Source organism: Anomaloglossus baeobatrachus, chromosome 2 (assembly GCF_048569485.1).
Source record: "Anomaloglossus baeobatrachus isolate aAnoBae1 chromosome 2, aAnoBae1.hap1, whole genome shotgun sequence".
Classification (NCBI taxonomy): Eukaryota; Metazoa; Chordata; class Amphibia; order Anura; family Aromobatidae; genus Anomaloglossus; species Anomaloglossus baeobatrachus.
The window spans coordinates 182,877,700-182,898,091 of NC_134354.1; the positions used below are offsets into that span (position 1 = coordinate 182,877,700).

The 20,392-nt window shown below is 46.6% G+C and overlaps 1 protein-coding gene across 1 annotated transcript in view; it reads left to right on the top strand.

Annotated features, from left to right (window-relative positions):
* Window positions 1-20,392, top strand: part of USP9X (ubiquitin specific peptidase 9 X-linked) — a 316,376-nt gene that overhangs the window by 255,038 nt on the left and 40,946 nt on the right. The window contains 4 exon segments of the mRNA XM_075335516.1: window positions 2,539-2,732; window positions 4,208-4,381; window positions 4,767-4,908; window positions 10,531-11,281. Of these exon segments, the coding sequence (XP_075191631.1) occupies window positions 2,539-2,732; window positions 4,208-4,381; window positions 4,767-4,908; window positions 10,531-11,281 (1,261 nt within the window).

The following is a 20,392-nucleotide window of genomic DNA, read 5'->3' on the forward strand; positions in this document are numbered from 1 at the left end:
TCTACATCCCTGGACAGGAAAGTCTCCCTTTCCCAGACAGCCAAAGACTCTCTGCAGTGGTGGCTTCTTCCCACCTCATTATCACAGGGAAGATCCTTCCTACCACCGTCCTGGGCGGTGGTCTCGACGGACGCGAGTCTGTCAGGGTGGGGAGCAGTTTTTCTCCACCACAGGGCTCAGGGTACGTGGACTCACCAGGAGTCCACCCTTCAGATCAATGTTCTGGAGATCAGAGCAGTGTATCTTGCCCTACTAGCCTTCCAGCAGTGGCTGGAAGGAAGGCAGATCCGAATTCAGTCGGACAACTCCACAGCGGTGGCATACATCAACCACCAAGGGGGGACACGCAGTCGGCAAGCCTTCCAGGAAGTCCGGCGGATTCTGATGTGGGTGGAAGCCACGGCCTCCACCATATCCGCGGTTCACATCCCCGGCGTAGAAAACTGGGAACCAGACTTCCTCAGTCGCCAGGGCATGGACGCAGGGGAATGGTCCCTTCACCCGGACGTGTTTCAGGAAATCTGTCGCCGCTGGGGAAGGCCGGACGTCGACCTAATGGCGTCCCGGCACAACAACAAGGTCCCAACCTTCATGGCACGGTCTCGCGATCACAGAGCTCTGGCGGCAGACGCCTTAGTGCAAGATTGGTCGCAGTTCCGGCTCCCTTATGTGTTTCCACCTCTGGCACTCTTGCCCAGAGTGCTACGCAAGATCAGATTCGACTGCAGCCGCGTCATACTCGTCGCCCCAGACTGGCCAAGGAGGGCGTGGTATCCGGATCTGTGGCATCTCACGGTCGGCCAACCGTGGGCCCTACCAGACCGACCAGACTTACTGTCCCAAGGGCCGTTTTTCCATCGGAATTCTGCGGCCCTGAACCTGACTGTGTGGCCATTGAGTCCTGGATCCTAGCGTCTTCAGGATTGTCCCAAGGGGTCGTTGCCACCATGAGACAGGCTAGGAAGCCCACGTCCGCTAAGATCTACCACAGAACGTGGAGGATATTCTTATCCTGGTGCTCTGCTCAGGGAGTGTCTCCCTGGCCATTTGCATTGCCTACCTTTCTGTCTTTCCTGCAATCTGGGTTAGAAAAAGGTCTGTCGCTCGGCTCCCTTAAAGGGCAAGTCTCGGCGCTATCCGTCTTTTTTCAGAAGCGTCTAGCACGTCTTTCTAAGGTGCGCACGTTCCTGCAGGGGGTTTGTCATATCGTACCCCCGTACAAGCGACCGTTAGATCCATGGGATCTGAACAAGGTGCTAGTTGCCCTCCAGAAGCCGCCCTTCGAGCCTCTGAGGGAGGTTTCACTTTCTAGACTATCACAGAAAGTGGCTTTTCTGGTAGCGATCACATCTCTTCGGAGAGTGTCTGAGCTAGCAGCGCTGTCATCCAAGGCTCCCTTCCTGGTCTTCCACCAGAACAAGGTAGTGCTGCGCCCCCTTCAGGAGTTTCTCCCGAAGGTGGTATCCTCTTTTCATCTTAATCAGGATATCTCTTTGCCTTCTTTTTGTCCTCATGCAGTTCATCGGTATGAGAAGGATTTACATTTGTTAGATCTGGTGAGAGCACTCAGAATCTACATTTCCCGCACGGCGCCCCTGCGCCGTTCGGATGCACTCTTTGTCCTTGTCGCTGGTAAGCGCAAGGGGTCGCAGGCTTCTAAGGCCACCCTGGCTCGATGGATCAAAGAACCAATTCTTGAAGCCTACCGTTCTGCTGGGCTTCCGGTTCCATCAGGGCTGAAGGCCCATTCTACCAGAGCCGTGGGTGCGTCCTGGGCATTGCGTCACCAGGCTACGGCTCAACAGGTGTGCCAGGCAGCTACCTGGTCGAGTCTGCACACTTTCACCAAACATTATCAGGTGCATACCTATGCTTCGGCGGACGCCAGCCTAGGTAGAAGAGTCCTGCAGGCGGCAGTTGCCTCCCCGTAGGGGAGGGCTGTCTTCGCAGCTCTAACTTGAGGTATTCTTTACCCACCCAGGGACAGCTTTTGGACGTCCCAATCGTCTGGGTCTCCCAATGGAGCGCCGAAGAAGAAGGGAATTTTGTTACTTACCGTAAATTCCTTTTCTTCTAGCTCCTATTGGGAGACCCAGCACCCGCCCTGTTGTCCTTCGGGATTTTTGGTTGTTTTTCGGGTACACATGTTGTTCATGTTGAATGGTTTTCAGTTCTCCGACGTTACTTCGGAGTGAATTTGTTTAAACCAGTTATTGGCTTTCCTCCTTCTTGCTTTTGCACTAAAACTGGTGAGCCAGTGATCCCACTGGGGGTGTATAGCCAGAAGGGGAGGGGCCTTACACTTTTTAGTGTAATGCTTTGTGTGGGTTCCGGAGGCAGTAGCTATACACCCAATCGTCTGGGTCTCCCAATAGGAGCTAGAAGAAAAGGAATTTACGGTAAGTAACAAAATTCCCTTCTTTTTATATATACATATATATTGAAGAGTGGCAGTGTATGAAGCCTTTAAATATTTGGCCATATATTAAACCTCTTATGAGAGCGGAAACTCACACTAGAATTACTTTGTCTTGACAGAGTAATGTAGACTCACGGGGAGATGATGTTTTTGGTTACCCTCACCAGTATGAAGATAAACCCTCTCTGAGCAAAACGGAGGACAGAAAAGAGTACAATATTGGCGTGCTGAGACATCTGCAAGTTATATTTGGCCACTTGGCAGCATCGAGGTTGCAGTACTATGTCCCGAGAGGTTTCTGGAAACAATTTAGGTTAGTTACATCTTTCTCTTACAAATGTTGATCTCTAACTTGTGGTTTTTCGAACGGCATTGCTTTTCTATATTTTTGGTTTTTTTCCAATAGGTTTTTAATTGTCCAAATGTACCAAAATGTTTTATATATACTGTTGGTTGCTGCCTTCTAGTAAAAGCAAATGTGTTATCAGAATGGCTTATTGATTAAATCAGTTTTAATGTTAAATGTATTTTTAAAGTTGTGAGTGTAGCTTTTACATTTTTACATACAGACTATGAAAAAAAAAAGACAGCCTGCAATTTTCAGTCACTAGACCAGAATATACTGTGTTTTTTTGGATTATAATGGTTTGTGCTCACACTGCAGTTTTATTTCTCCAACAAAAAAAACCTCACCCTCTAGCTGAAAAAAACACATGCTTTTTTGCCACGTTTTCAGTGCATTTTTGCTTGCGTTTTTGCCCCTGCGTTTTTTTTGTTTTTTTTTTTAAACATTGCCAGTGGCAAAACGTAGAAAACTGACATGCTGCTTCTTTTTTCTGTAACCAAACCTGTAGGCAAAAAAGAAGCAACATGTGCACAACCATTCGGATTGCTCATAGACTTTGCTGGGCCAGGTCATACATGCCGTTTAGGAACACAAATTGCACCAAAAAAGCAGTGTGTGCACAAGGCCTAAGACTCTCTTTTCCTCCCAAAACATTGGGAGGAAAGGGAGGGGTGCATCTTACAATTTAAATGTAGCTTACCAGAGGGTGGTGGAGGGGGGTAGCAGGAGGCGGGTGCAAGGCTGCGGGAGGTGAGGACTTCAAATAATGGCGCCCGGAGTTGGTGCATGCGCATATGGAGCTCTTGGCTCAACATCTCCTTCTGTGCATGTGCCGCTTCCCCAGTAGCTGACTTAAGATAAATGGCGCCCAGAAGTGGCACGTGCGCAGATGAGATCTCAGCTTGTCATTGAGCCTAGAGCTCAATCTGCGCACACCCTAACTCGGGGCGCCATTTCTTTAAAGCACGCAGCCCCAGCAACAGCCGCTGACAGTTTCTGCCTCCCATGACCTGGCTGCTGCCCCCCCTCTGGTAAGACACCACCGGATTATTAAACTAAACCCCCTTCCCCCTCTCCTTCTTGTGTGGAAGGTGGATGGGCAGGAAAAAAAAAATTGTGAAGGAGCCCCCTTTATTTTGAGCATTATTGGGTTTTGCAGTGACCTGCTACTGCCCACACAATTGTTCAATAACACACTTTAAATTTAGTCACGTTTTAGAATGACTTGGTGTAAGGTAACATGGTATATCTGTAGTTTGCCCGATGTCCTTCATCCTTACTTGGTTTACTGATGGCCGAACATGAATCCATGTCCGAACTAAGCTGGGTATTACTTGGGACTACTGAGGACTCTTGTGATTTGCCTTTACAACTCTTAAATGTTTTTGTTATATTAATTTGGAGTTTGTATTTCTTTTAAAACCATTTTTTCTTGCTTTCAGACTTTGGGGAGAACCCGTTAACCTTCGAGAACAACATGATGCTTTAGAATTTTTTAATTCTCTTGTGGACAGTTTAGATGAAGCTTTAAAGGCATTGGGTCACCCAACTATGTTGAGCAAAGTCTTAGGAGGTTCCTTTGCTGATCAAAAAATCTGTCAGGGATGTCCTCATAGGTGAGTTTCCAAATAATACATTAGTAAAGTATTCTGACAAGCTTTTTATCACTTTCATTAGCGGTTTTGTTCTACAAGCATACTGTTAGTTTCCAGTCTCCATTCCTCTTTTTCCCCTGGGCTGTGGAGTTAGTAAGCCACGGTTCCGATTTCATTGCTCAAATTTTCCCACTCCTGAATGGTTGATTAGTAATGACATATTTAATGTAGTAAAATGGAAACATTGCTGTATCACTGTCTGTAAATTAAGTGTCTTAGATTCTTTGAATATATAAGCTGGACTACTAGAGTCTCCCAATGAGACCCAAAGCATTGCTCATTTTAAAGCACTATAACTTATACAAAACTGTGCCTGTCAGGCTTTAAAACCTCTTTACTTTTACAGGTACGAATGTGAAGAATCTTTTACAACGCTGAATGTAGATATTAGAAACCACCAAAACTTGCTTGACTCAATGGAACAATATGTCAAAGGAGACTTGCTGGAAGGTGCAAATGCATATCACTGTGAAAAATGCAACAAAAAGGTGAATTCTTTATAAAAGTTTAAATCCTCAGTTTTCCAGACTACAAGGCGACTTCCCTGGAGAGTTAATGGAGCCGATACATCAAAGCATTTATGCCAGAAAAGACTTTGATTAGTCACAAACCTTTAAGCCAAGCTCTTAAACCTGACTTCCACAAATTCCCTTCAATATGGATAAAAACTTTTAATAAATAGGCATTAAAAGTGAAACCGAATCAATTGTGTTTTGGTATAATGTGGCACAAACCAACACAAAAAAATCTGGATTAAACCAGGGACAGAAAAACAAAAGCAGAGACAAACTACGTAGCCCTAATGTATTACTGCGGAGGTTGGCACCCTACAATAACCGCTAGTTGTTGTGCCCTCCTCTCAATGTGGACTTTCCCTAATTGTCCATATAGAGCCCTGAAGTAATCACCCATCAATACCAAATTATATCTCAGTAATCGCCTGACCAACCCAATGGGAACAAGTAAAAAAAATTGTATATCTATGCCTCACTTGCAATGGTAGAGTCTAAGTTAGCAAAGAGTGGGGAGGGCACCACCTAACAGAATTAATAATACCCTAAATGGGTAAATGGGTTCACCTCAGCACACTTAGTTTACATTTATGGGGGAGAGAGGGGCAGAAGTGTGCAAACAAGAGGGATACTCCAATTTATATAGAAAGGTTATCTTTATTACAAAATGGACACAGGAATACACACAATTAAAAACACTTAAAAGGCATACAGCCATATATATCTACTAATCCAATCCTCCGTTGAGGTTTGGAAAACCCCTGCTACCCAAGGGGAAACAATGGTGTGACACAGGGTAATACAATATATACAAGGGAACCGCCAAACAGTTTAGGTAACAATAATACATGTATACCATACAAGATCACATAGAATTGCAAATGGTACAAAAAGCATATTATAAATTGCAAGATCATATAAAGTTGCAGAATGGAGTTAGTACCCAAAGCATATTTTTTATATATATATGCGGTTACAATTATATTACAGAGCCACCATTTAAACCATAGGGGACTCTGAGAAAATTCCCCAAATAAGGTTTCCCATAGGAATAACCTGTAAGTATAAAGATGTAAAGCTCTAGTCACCAGCCATTGTCAGATTACCCATAAGATAGAGTAGCAGTGGATATAGTCCCCACGCGTATCGTCACCTACTGGGGTGACTTCATCAGGGGTGGGTTCCCTGTATCCACAAGATACAGGTTTTAAAATACCTGGAGATCCGAATATCAGCTGTGATGTTTTCAAATTGCGCGCCTCAGAAGCACCCGGCGTCCCGGAAATAGCTACTGCGCATGCGCAAGATCATACAGAAAGGAAGTATTAGATAACGGAGTACCGCGCATGCGCGGGACTCCGAAAAGATGGTGGCCGCCATAGAAAGAGACATATTTTAGGAATCATAATAGATTTGATAGAAATGTATTATAAGAAGGTCGAAACGGACAAGGACAGGAAGGCAGTCCCTCCTCCACAAGTTATACCTCTTAGGGGTCCGTATAGGGAGCTGCATGTATATACAGGTGCACCCATACATGTGTGCACATACCACAGAATGCACATATATATATCACACAGGGCAACATACCCATCACCCCACCCATAATAGGGCACACTTTTAGAATCATAATAGATTTAATAGGAATGTATTATTAGAAGATCGAGACGGACAAGGACAGGAAGGCAGTCCATACTCCACAAGCTATACCTCTTAGGGGTCCGTGTAGGGAGCTGCATGTATATACATGTGCACCCATACATGTGTGCACATACAAACAATTACCACAGAATGCATATACACACATATATATCACACAGGGCAACATACCCATCACCCCACCCATAATAGGGCACATTAAGTAGGATTCATATACCACTAGAGAGTACAGCCCTGGGTATCCTATACACAGCTAAATTATATAGCCCTGGGTATTCCTGCACAGGGTCCCCATGGTAGGCACACATGTACACCCCAATGAGCAACCATAGCCCCTTATCATAAAGCCTCATGATCCTCACATGTAGATCACATTACCCCCCCCCCCCCCCCCACACACACACACACCACCACCCACCCAGCGTGGATGGGGGAGGGGGGGTGCGGGGCGGGGGGAGGCGCACATAGGCACTATCTCTGTTTGTAAAAACCGGTAAACAGCAGTTCCTCATTTAATCCTCCGGGTGCCAGACTATTTAGATTATATATCCAAGTGGATTCCCGTCTAAGCAAGTCCAATGTCAAATTCCCTCCTCTAACATTAGTCCTTAAACCTTCTAGTCCAAGAATCTTTATCCCAGATGTTTTTCCATTATGGTGTTGTAAAAAATGTGCTGCTACCGAGGAGAGGGTCCTGCCTTTCTCAAGGTCCGTTCTGGCTGTATTAATAGTGGAGATGTGCTGTTGAATTCTTCTCCTCAAGTTGCCCCAAGATATACGTAGGACAGACTGGACAAGAGCTGAGGAGAAGAATTCAACAGCACATCTCCACTATTAATACAGCCAGAACGGACCTTGAGAAAGGCAGGACCCTCTCCTCGGTAGCAGCACATTTTTTACAACACCATAATGGAAAAACATCTGGGATAAAGATTCTTGGACTAGAAGGTTTAAGGACTAATGTTAGAGGAGGGAATTTGACATTGGACTTGCTTAGACGGGAATCCACTTGGATATATAATCTAAATAGTCTGGCACCCAGAGGATTAAATGAGGAACTGCTGTTTACCGGTTTTTACAAACAGAGATAGTGCCTATGTGCGCCTCCCCCCGCCCCGCACCCCCCTCCCCCATCCACGCTGGGTGGGTGGTGGTGTGTGTGGGGGGGGGGGGGTAATGTGATCTACATGTGAGGATCATGAGGCTTTATGATAAGGGGCTATGGTTGCTCATTGGGGTGTACATGTGTGCCTACCATGGGGACCCTGTGCAGGAATACCCAGGGCTATATAATTTAGCTGTGTATAGGATACCCAGGGCTGTACTCTCTAGTGGTATATGAATCCTACTTAATGTGCCCTATTATGGGTGGGGTGATGGGTATGTTGCCCTGTGTGATATATATGTGTGTATATGCATTCTGTGGTAATTGTTTGTATGTGCACACATGTATGGGTGCACATGTATATACATGCAGCTCCCTACACGGACCCCTAAGAGGTATAGCTTGTGGAGTATGGACTGCCTTCCTGTCCTTGTCCGTCTCGATCTTCTAATAATACATTCCTATTAAATCTATTATGATTCTAAAAGTGTGCCCTATTATGGGTGGGGTGATGGGTATGTTGCCCTGTGTGATATATATATGTGCATTCTGTGGTATGTGCACACATTTATGGGTGCACCTGTATATACATGCAGCTCCCTATACGGACCCCTAAGAGGTATAACTTGTGGAGGAGGGACTGCCTTCCTGTCCTTGTCCGTTTCGACCTTCTTATAATACATTTCTATCAAATCTATTATGATTCCTAAAATATGTCTCTTTCTATGGCGGCCGCCATCTTTTCGGAGTCCCGCGCATGCGCGGTACTCCGTTATCTAATACTTCCTTTCTGTATGATCTCGCGCATGCGCAGTAGCTATTTCCGGGACGCCAGGTGCTTCTGAGGCGCGCAATTTGAAAACATCACAGCTGATATTCGGATCTCCAGGTATTTAAAACCTGTATCTTGTGGATACAGGGAACCCACCCCTGATGAAGTCACCCCAGTAGGTGACGATACGCGTGGGGACTATATCCACTGCTACTCTATCTTATGGGTAATCTGACAATGGCTGGTGACTAGAGCTTTACATCTTTATACTTACAGGTTATTCCTATGGGAAACCTTGTTTGGGGAATTTTCTCAGAGTCCCCTATGGTTTAAATGGTGGCTCTGTAATATAATTGTAACCGCATATATATATAAAAAATATGCTTTGGGTACTAACTCCATTCTGCAACTTTATATGATCTTGCAATTTATAATATGCTTTTTGTACCATTTGCAATTCTATGTGATCTTGTATGGTATACATGTATTATTGTTACCTAAACTGTTTGGCGGTTCCCTTGTATATATTGTATTACCCTGTGTCACACCATTGTTTCCCCTTGGGTAGCAGGGGTTTTCCAAACCTCAACGGAGGATTGGATTAGTAGATATATATGGCTGTATGCCTTTTAAGTGTTTTTAATTGTGTGTATTCCTGTGTCCATTTTGTAATAAAGATAACCTTTCTATATAAATTGGAGTATCCCTCTTGTTTGCACACTTCTGCCCCTCTCTCCCCCATAAATGGTAGAGTCTAAGTTCACATGTGTAACAGGAATCACTTAAAGGGAATCTGTCATCCGATTCGGAAACTATAAGCTGCGGCCACCAACAGTAAGCTCTTGTATACAGCATTCCAGAGTGCTGTATATAAGAGCCCGGGCCGTGCTGTATAATGTAAAAAAAAAACCCCACTTTTATTTATACTCCCCTTGGGGGAGCGGTCCAGTCCAATGGATGTCACTGCTCTCCAGTCTGGCACCTCCTCTCTGCGGCTATTGACATTTTTTTTTTTTCTGAGTCCCGTGTACATGATGCGTCCTACATCATGACTAAGGTGGCGCACTTTAATCTGCTCAGGGCAGATCGAAGTATTGTAGTGCGCATGCGCGGGCAGTCTTTAACCTTTGCTCGCTTCTGTGCATTACAGTACTTTGATCTGCCCTCAGCAGGGCAGATAACAGTGCGTCTGCGCAGGACCGCAATGTCGGCATGGACTGGATAGAAGGACGACAGATCGCAGCAGAGAGGAGGCGCCAGACTGGAGAGCAGCGACACCCTTTGGACCGGACCCCCCCCCCCTCTCCCCCCACCAGGTGAGTAGTATAAAAGTGTTTCTTATGAAGGAAGAAATCAACACATGCATTCATTTAAGAAGAGTTCTAGTCTAGGCTTGGCCTCAATGCGTCCTCTGTGTCCCCCCCCCCCACCCCGCCAAATCTGAGTTTCTGACTCTGATGAATGCTAGATGCTGTAACACGCATGACTTAGGCAGGTTTAAATGGTTTTGGATACACACATATTAGAGAGCTATACAGAGGTCTGAAGAACACAAAATGTCTCCTATGTGGCCACTGCGCATATCACCTTTTACACTTTAGGGGATGAACACGGGTGATTCCTTCAGGGCTCTATAGGGACAGTCGGGGAGACTCCACGTTGAAATGGGGGCACCACAATTTACGTTGCTTCTGGGCTGCCAACCTCTATGGCAAGGCAGTAGCAGACACTAGGGCTACCTATTTTTTTCTGTTGTATTGTTTTTTTGCCCCTGATATGAGCCATATTTTTCTGTGTTGGTGTATTCCACAGTATACCAAACACAATTGATTTGTTTTTGTATGTTTACTATTTTTTTTATGCAGGCTTTTTATAGGTTTTTATCCACATTGAAGGAAATTTTGGGACGTTAGCAATTTGAGGTACTTCCTTTGTGCATCTTACTACAAGTTAACCAAGATCTTAAATCTACAGAACCCCAGTAATACAGTATAGCCGCAGGAGTGCTTGTGCCAAAGCTGCAGTGAAAACCTGTATCTAACAATTGTTCTTCTGCTTCCAGGTGGATACAGTGAAGCGTTTGCTGATAAAGAAGCTGCCTCCGGTGTTAGCCATCCAGCTTAAACGTTTTGACTATGATTGGGAAAGGGAATGTGCAATTAAATTCAATGACTATTTTGAGTTTCCACGTGAACTTGATATGGAGCCATACACAGTGGCTGGTGTAGCAAAATTGGAAGGAGATGATGTAAACCCGGAAAATCAAGTCATCCCCAATGAACAAACTGAAAATGAGCCTGCTGGAAGTACTAAATACAGGCTAGTAGGGGTGCTGGTGCACAGTGGACAGGCGAGTGGAGGTCATTACTATTCTTACATCATCCAAAGAAATGGCGGAGATGGCGAGAAGAACCGCTGGTATAAGTTTGATGATGGCGATGTAACGGAATGCAAAATGGATGATGATGAGGAAATGAAAAACCAGTGCTTTGGGGGCGAGTACATGGGCGAAGTGTTTGACCACATGATGAAAAGAATGTCCTACCGACGTCAGAAGAGGTGGTGGAACGCGTACATTCTTTTCTATGAACGAATGGACACTCTAGACAAAGACAGTGAACTGATCAAATATATTAATGAACTAACGATCACCTCAAAACCCCATCAGATCAAGATGCCGTCAGCTATTGAGCGCAGTGTACGCAAGCAAAATGTGCAATTCATGCACAACCGAATGCAGTTCAGCTTAGAATATTTCCAGTTTATTAAGAAATTACTAACTTGTAACAGTGTCTACCTGAACCCTCCCCCGGGTAAGTTTATACACGCATCGCAAATTTGATGGGAATTTTGTCTCTAGGGAAAAAGTCACAATCTACTGGTTGACCAGTGATCCATATAGGTCAGTGAGGTTGGGCTCTCCTTTCACAGCCTGATTACCAATAGCTTCAGGGCTCTCCTTATTCTACAGAGGAGTTGCTTGGGCCTGCTTACCTGCTGCCATTGTAAAGTTACCATGGGCTGTATCTGTTCTGTGACTTTACATTTAGGATGCAGACATTCACATGTTGTGCTAGTTTTTAGTTTTTACGCTTGTTTACAATTTGCACCATGAAAATGTGCAGCGTTTTACATAATGTCAATGACATTCTGAAATCTCATGCACAGGCTGTTAGTTCTGCAAGTTTGAACTCCAAAGTGCTTCATCTGCACTGTGTCCATTCTTTCATTGTTTTATCCATTGAAATAAATGGGGGGAGGATGCATGAGAATTTTACCAAGCAATTTTGCTGCCAACATTAGTATTTGCAGTAGAAAAATCTGTTTGCAGTCGCAACGTTTTATCACTTGAGAAAAAGGTAGATATTAGATATCTACATTTAAGTACAAACAGAGCAACGTTCCTCACTGTAAACTGAACTTAAGGGGGTCTTCAAGTCTAGATGCCCGATTTTTATGCTTTTTTTAAAAAAAAAATAAAGATTTTTTGGAGATATGCTTAAAAATGTTTATATCATGAAGAGTATAAATAACTACTGTAAAGATGCAGTGAAGTGGGCAAGGAAAGCAAATGAACGGTGGCCACAATCCTGGCTGTTATACTTGTCTAAAACAAATGAAGAAAAAAAAAAAGATTTTTTTAATTGCTATGCTTATTGCAGTCTCCAGTAGCAGAATTTAAAAAAATAAATAAAATTAGAAACTAAATGGCATATTGAAAATTGAGTACCGATTTTTGGCACAATTGGAGGCCTGACAAAATTACAAAAAAAAATATTTCTTCGGCGCTCCATTGGGAGACCCAGACGATTGGGTGTATAGCTACTGCCTCCGGAGGCCACACAAAGCATTACACTAAAAAGTGTAAGGCCCCTCCCCTTCTGGCTATACACCCCCAGTGGGATCACTGGCTCACCAGTTTTCTGCTTTGTGCGAAGGAGGTCAGACATCCACGCATAGCTCCACTGTTTAGTCAGCAGTAGCTGCTGACTATGTCGGATGGAAGAAAAGAGGGCCCATATGGGGCCCCCAGCATGCTCCCTTCTTACCCCACTTGTGGTTTGTACGGTTGAGGTACCCATTGCGGGTACGGAGGCTGGAGCCCACATGCTGTTTTCCTTCCCCATCCCCCTGAGGGGCTCTGAGGAAGTGGGATCTTACCGGCCCCCAAGCCCTGAGGCCGGGCTCCATCCACAGACCCAGTGAACCTGCTGGATACGGAGCTGGGTACCGTTCAGGGACAAGGCCCTGCAACTTTCAGGTACTCTGTGTCCCCGTACAGACAGGCACGCACACGCCAGACTTGCTGGGTGTGTTAGTGCGCCGGGGACAGTAACGCTGCACGCTGGGGTTTGAGTCACAGCAGCTTAGCTGTGTGACTTCATGTGCTGGGAACTACCGCGCCGGCCACTCTCGGAGCGGCGGCGCGGCTGGGACTTGTAGTGCGCCGGGGACTTAGCGCCGACCGCGCTTTTACGGCGGCGGCGCTTATAAATTTAGTCCCCGGCTTTTGCGGCCTAGCTCCGCTTCGTTCCCCGCCCCCTCCCTGTCAATCAGGGAATGGGACAGACGCTGTGCAATCGTCAGCGCCGAGGGCTGGAGCCTTATTTACATGCTCCAGCCCTCTCACTAGGCACAGTGGGACGCAGGTTTCCCGCTTTTGGTCTGAGCACGCCCAGGGCCCGCCCCCCTCTCCACAGGACGCCGGCAGCCATTCCTGCATGCAGTCTGGCTGGAGGACGGACACAGGCTCTGGGAGACCCAGACTAGGGATTTCTGGCGACCACACACCCGCGTTTAGCGGGCGGTAAGCAGCACATTAGTGCTGGCCCCACTAGTGCCACAGTGTTGTATTGGTGTACTTTTTCCTGTACCAGATATATATATATATACTGCACTGTACGGTCGCTTCTTGGCTGTATACCCTATATTGCTCTGAGGAGACAACAACATGTCATCCACAAAACGCAAGGGTGCCAAGGCACGGGCTGTATACACTGCTTGTACAGCATGTGGGGCTAATCTACCAGCAGGCTCCAACGACTCTCATTGTGTGCAATGTTCAGTCCCAGTGGCACTTCGTCAGCCAAAGCCTATTGTGGTGGTAGCCCAGGCAGAGACGCCTGTGAACCCTGCCCCGGTGACGGGGACAGAATTTGCAGTCTTTGCTGATAAAATGTCTGTGACTATGTCAAAAATCCTGGAGACCTTGCAGTCCAGGCCAGTTGCTCAGACCATAGACACTGCTGTGTCTATGTTCCCCGGTCCCCCTCAGTTGGAACTAATCCGTACTTCAAGGGGGTCCCAGGCATCACAGGCTGAGGGCTCTGACTCCGATGACAGTCCCAGGCCGCCTAAGCGAGCTCGCTGGGAGAGACCCTCCACGTCATCACGCGGGTCAGGGTCTCAGCGAGAAGGGTCTCTATATGATGAGACAGAGGTGGGTGATCAGGAGTCTAGTCCTGACACCGCACTCAATTTGGATACGCCAGATGGTGACGCCATGGTAAATGACCTTATAGCGGCCATCAATAGGCTGTTGGATATTTCTCCCCCAGCCCCTTCAGCAGAGGAGGCAGCTGCCCAGCAGGAGAAATTCCATTTCCTGTATCCCAAGCGTAAATTGAGTACTTTTCTGGACCACTCTGACTTCAGAGCATCAATCCAGAAACACCATGCTTATCCGGACAAGCGTTTTTCCAAACGTCTTAAGGATACACGTTATCCCTTTCCCCCTGACGTGGTCAAACGCTGGACCCAGTGTCCAAAAGTGGACCCTCCAATATCCAGGCTTGCAGCTAGATCCATAGTTGCAGTGGAGGATGGGGCTTCACTTAAAGATGCCAATGACAGACAGATGGACCTTTTGGTTGCAATCTGTCTATGAAGCTATTGGCGCGTCGTTTGCTCCAGCATTCGCGGCCGTGTGGGCGCTCCAAGCTATTTCAGCTGGTCTGGCACAGGTGGACTCTTTCATACGTCCAGCAGTGCCGCAAGTGGCGTCCTTAACTACGCAAATGTCTGCGTTTGCGACCTATGCTATCAACGCTGTCCTGGACTCTACGAGCCGTACCTCAATGGCATCCGCCAACTCTGTAGTTTTGCGCAGAGCCTTGTGGTTAAAAGAATGGAAAGCAGATTCTGCTTCTAAAAAATGTTTAACCAGCTTGCCATTATCTGGAGACAGACTGTTTGGTGAGCAATTGGCTGAAATCATTAAACAGTCCAAGGGTAAGGACTCCTCCTTACCCCAGCCCAGATCAAGCAAACCTCAACAGAGGAAGTGGCAGTCGAGGTTTCGGTCCTTTCGAGGCTCGGGCAAGCCCCAATTCTCCTCGTCCAAAGGGACTCAGAAGGAGCAAAGGAGCTCTGATTCCTGGCGGGCTCACTCACGCCCCAAGAAAGCAACCGGAGGTACCGCTTCCAAGGCGGCTGCCTCATGACTTTCGGCCGCCTCCCTCCGCATCCTCGGTCGGTGGCAGGCTCTCCCGCTTTTGCGACATTTGGCTGCCACAGGTCAAAGACCGGTGGGTAACAGACATTTTGTCTCACGGGTACAGGATAGAGTTCAGTTCTCGTCCTCCGCCTCGGTTCTTCAGAACTTCCCCACATCCCGACCGAGCAGATGCCCTTCTGCAGGCGGTGAATTCTCTAAGAGCAGAAGGAGTGGTGGTCCCTGTTCCTCTTCGGGAACAAGGACAAGGTTTTTACTCCAATCTCTTTGTGGTGCCAAAAAAGGACGGCTCATTCCGTCCTGTTCTGGACCTAAAACTGCTCAACAAGCATGTGAACGCCAGGCGGTTCCGGATGGAATCCCTCCGCTCAGTCATTGCCTCAATGTCTCAAGGAGATTTCCTAGCATCAATAGACATCAAAGATGCTTATCTCCACGTGCCGATTGCTACAGAGCACCAACGCTTTCTACGCTTCGTGATAGGAGACGACCATCTTCAGTTCGTAGCTCTGCCATTTGGTCTGGCGACAGCCCCACGGGTGTTCACCAAGGTCATGGCGGCAGTGGTAGCAGTCTTGCACTCTCAGGGACACTCTGTGATCCCTTACTTGGACGATTTACTTGTCAAGGCACCCTCTCAAGAGGCATGCCAACTCAGCCTGAATGTTGCACTGGAGACTCTCCAGACGTTCGGGTGGATCATCAACTTCTCAAAGTCAAATCTGTCACCGACCCAATCACTAACGTATCTTGGCATGGAGTTTCATACTCTCTCAGCGATAGTGAAGCTTCCGCTGGACAAGCAGAGGTCACTACAGACTGGGGTGCAGGCTCTCCTTCAAAGTCAGTCGCACTCCTTAAGACGCCTCATGCACTTCCTCGGGAAGATGGTGGCGGCAATGGAGGCGGTTCCGTTTGCGCAGTTTCATCTGCGCCCACTTCAATGGGACATTCTCCGCCAATGGGACGGGAAGTCTACATCCCTGGACAGGAAAGTCTCCCTTTCCCAGACGGCCAAAGACTCTCTGCAGTGGTGGCTTCTTCCCACCTCATTATCACAGGGAAGATCCTTCCTACCACCGTCCTGGGCGGTGGTCACGACAGACGCGAGTCTGTCAGGGTGGGGAGCAGTTTTTCTCCACCACAGGGCTCAGGGTACGTGGACTCAGCAGGAGTCCACCCTTCAGATCAATGTTCTGGAAATCAGAGCAGTGTATCTTGCCCTACTAGCCTTCCAGCAGTGGCTGGAAGGAAGGCAGATCCGAATTCAGTCGGACAACTCCACAGCGGTGGCATACATCAACCACCAAGGGGGGACACGCAGTCGGCAAGCCTTCCAGGAAGTCCGGCGGATTCTGATGTGGGTGGAAGCCACGGCCTCCACCATATCCGCAGTTCACATCCCCGGCGTAGAAAACTGGGAAGCAGACTTCCTCAGTCGCCAGGGCATGGACGCAGGGGAATGGTCCCTTCACCCGGACGTGTTTCAGGAAATCTGTCGCCGCTGGGGAAAGCCGGACGTCGACCTAATGGCGTCCAGGCACAACAACAAGGTCCCAACCTTCATGGCACGGTCTCGCGATCACAGAGCTCTGGCGGCAGACGCCTTAGCGCAAGATTGGTCGCAGTTCCGGCTCCCTTATGTGTTTCCACCTCTGGCACTCTTGCCCAGAGTGCTACGCAAGATCAGATCCGACTGCAGCCGCGTCATACTCGTCGCCCCAGACTGGCCAAGGAGGGCGTGGTATCCGGATCTGTGGCATCTCACGGTCGGCCAACCGTGGGCACTACCAGACCGACCTGACTTACTGTCCCAAGGGCCGTTTTTCCATCGGAATTCTGCGGCCCTGAACCTGACTGTGTGGCCATTGAGTCCTGGATCCTAGCGTCTTCAGGATTATCCCAAGGGGTCGTGGCCACCATGAGACAGGCTCGGAAGCCCACGTCCGCTAAGATCTACCACAGAACGTGGAGGATATTCTTATCCTGGTGCTCTGCTCAGGGAGTGTCTCCCTGGCCATTTGCATTGCCTACCTTTCTTTCTTTCCTGCAATCTGGGTTAGAAAAAGGTTTGTCGCTCGGCTCCCTTAAAGGGCAAGTCTCGGCGCTATCCGTCTTTTTTCAGAAGCGTCTAGCACGACTTCCTAAGGTGCGCACGTTCCTGCAGGGGGTTTGTCATATCGTACCCCCGTACAAGCGGCCGTTAGATCCATGGGATCTGAACAGGGTACTAGTTGCCCTCCAGAAGCCGCCCTTCGAGCCTCTGAGGGAGGTTTCACTTTCTAGACTATCACAGAAAGTGGCTTTTCTGGTAGCGATCACATCTCTTCGGAGAGTGTCTGAGCTAGCAGCGCTGTCATCCAAGGCTCCTTTCCTGGTCTTCCACCAGGACAAGGTAGTGCTGCGCCCCATTCAGGAGTTTCTCCCGAAGGTGGTATCCTCTTTTCATCTTAATCAGGATATCTCTTTGCCTTCTTTTTGTCCTCATGCAGTTCATCGGTATGAGAAGGATTTACATTTGTTAGATCTGGTGAGAGCACTCAGAATCTACATTTCCCGCACGGCGCCCCTGCGCCGCTCCGATGCACTCTTTGTCCTTGTCGCTGGTAAGCGCAAAGGGTCGCAGGCTTCCAAAGCCACCCTGGCTCGATGGATCAAAGAACCAATTCTTGAAGCCTACCGTTCTGCTGGGCTTCCGGTTCCTTCAGGGCTAAAGGCCCACTCAACCAGAGCCGTGGGTGCTTCCTGGGCATTACGACACCAGGCTACGGCTCAACAGGTGTGCCAGGCAGCTACCTGGTCGAGTCTGCACACTTTCACCAAACATTATCAGGTGCATACCTATGCTTCGGCGGACGCCAGCCTAGGTAGAAGAGTCCTGCAGGCGGCAGTTGCCTCCCCGTAGGGGAGGGCTGTCTTCGCAGCTCTAACATGAGGTATTTCTTTACCCACCCAGGGACAGCTTTTGGACGTCCCAATCGTCTGGGTCTCCCAATGGAGCGCCGAAGAAGAAGGGAATTTTGTTACTTACCGTAAATTCCTTTTCTTCTAGCTCCTATTGGGAGACCCAGCACCCGCCCTGTTGTCCTTCGGGATTTTTGGTTTTTTCGGGTACACATGTTGTTCATGTTGAACGGTTTTTCAGTTCTCCGATGTTACTCGGAGTGAATTTGTTTAAACCAGTTATTGGCTTTCCTCCTTCTTGCTTTTGCACTAAAACTGGTGAGCCAGTGATCCCACTGGGGGTGTATAGCCAGAAGGGGAGGGGCCTTACACTTTTTAGTGTAATGCTTTGTGTGGCCTCCGGAGGCAGTAGCTATACACCCAATCGTCTGGGTCTCCCAATAGGAGCTAGAAGAAAAGGAATTTACGGTAAGTAACAAAATTCCCTTCTTTTACTTTATTCTGGTACTGGAGATAGTCTCTTATTTACTGAAAGTGTGCACAAGCCTGAGTCAATTAACTGATTCTGGAGATATCGTGGCCTCTGACTTTGAAAAACTTTTTTTGAGAGAAATGCGGTTGAAGTTTTCAGAGTGCTTACATAGAGACACGTTTACTTAGGATCAATCCGCTATTCCAGGACCATTGTGTTCCTTCTTCGCGCTCATAAATTTTTCCGAAGCTCTTAGTTTTTTTTCATCAATGTGCTCGATAACTGTGAATCCTGTTCACTTGTGTGTCGGTTGCCTCGAAATGTCTGTTTTTAAAATATGGATGCGCTTTATAATTATATATATTAATATATATAATAATATTATACACACACCTACAGCTCCTCTCAAAAATTATGGAAACACTTGGCTCTGAGGATGTTCATTCAATTGTCTACTTTGTTTAAAAAAAAAAAGGCAGATCACAGACATGGCACAAAACTAAAGTCATTTCAAATCTGAACTTTCTGGCTTTAAGAAACACTAAAAAATTTCATGAAAACATAATGTGCTAGCCAGTAACTGTTACTTTTCAAGATCAAACAGGTGGAATAAATTATGGAATCGCTCAATTATGAGGAAAGACTTATGGAATCACCCTGTAAATTTTCATTCCCATAACTAACATCTGCATCAAATAAGATCTGCTCTTTAGTCGGCATCTAAAAAGGAGTGATCACACCTTGGAGAGCTGTTGCAGCAAGTGGACTGACATGAATCATGGCTCCAACATGAGACGTCAATTGAAACGAAGAGGATTATCAAACTCTTAAGAGGGTAAATCATCACGCAATGTTGCAAAAGATGTTGGTTGTTCATTGTTAGCTGTCTAAAATCTGGACCAGATACAAACAACATGGGAAGGTTGTTAAAGGCAAATATACTGGTAGACCAAGGAAGACATCAAAGCGTCAAGACTGGAAACTTAAAGCAATATGTCTCCAAAACAGGAAATGCACAACAAAACGAATGAATGGGAGGAAACTGGATTCAATGTCTGTGATCGAACTGTAAGAAACCGCCTAAAGAAAATGGGATTTACGTACAGAAAAGCTAAACAAAATTAAAAAGATGACTGCCTGAAGAGAACATGTACATTTCCACAGTCATTGATGATATGGGGCTGCATGTCAGGTAAAGGCACTGGGGAGATGGCTGTCATTAAATGTTCAATAAATGCCCAAGTTTATATTGAAATTTTGGACACTTTTCTTATCCCATCAAATGAAAGGATGTTTGGGGATGATGAAATCATTTATCAAGATAATGCATCCTGCCATAGAGCAAAAACTGAAAACATTCCTTGAAAGAAGACACATCAGGTCAATGACCTCTCCTGCAAATAGTCCGGATCTCAATCCAATTGAAAATCTTTGGTGGAAGTTGAAGAAAATGGTCCATGACAAGGCTCCAACCTGCAAAGCTGATTTGGCAACAGCAATCAGAGAAAATTGGAGCCAGATTGATGAAAAGTACGGTTTGTCACTCATTAAGTCCATGCCTCAGAGACTGCAAGCGGTTATAAAAGCCAGAGGTGGTGCAACAAAATACTAGTGATGTATTGGAGTGTTCTTTTGTTTTTGTTTTTCATGATTCCATAATTTTTTTTCCCCCTCTTTGGTCTGAAAAAGTAACCATTACTGGCTAGCACATTTGTTTTCATGATTGTTTTTTTGTGTTTCTTAACACTAGAACTACTGAGGTAGTCATTTTGACTACTTTGCACCATGTATTTCTATATAGGTGTCACAAGTCCAGTAGTTCTAGTGTTAAACCCAGAAAGTTGACATTTGAAATTTACTATTTATATTTAAAAAAGCAGATCACAGACATGGCACAAAACTAAATAACTGAATGAACATCTTCCGAGCCAGGTGATTCCATAATTTTTGCCAGGGGTTGTATATGTGTATATAGAAATTTCCACATTTTATTACATTTCTAAAATTTATGAATACATTTGTTAGCGTCCACTCGCCCCGACGTTCAGCACAGATTGTTTATAGCAATCAGAGTGCAGCTTTCAGCATTGAAGC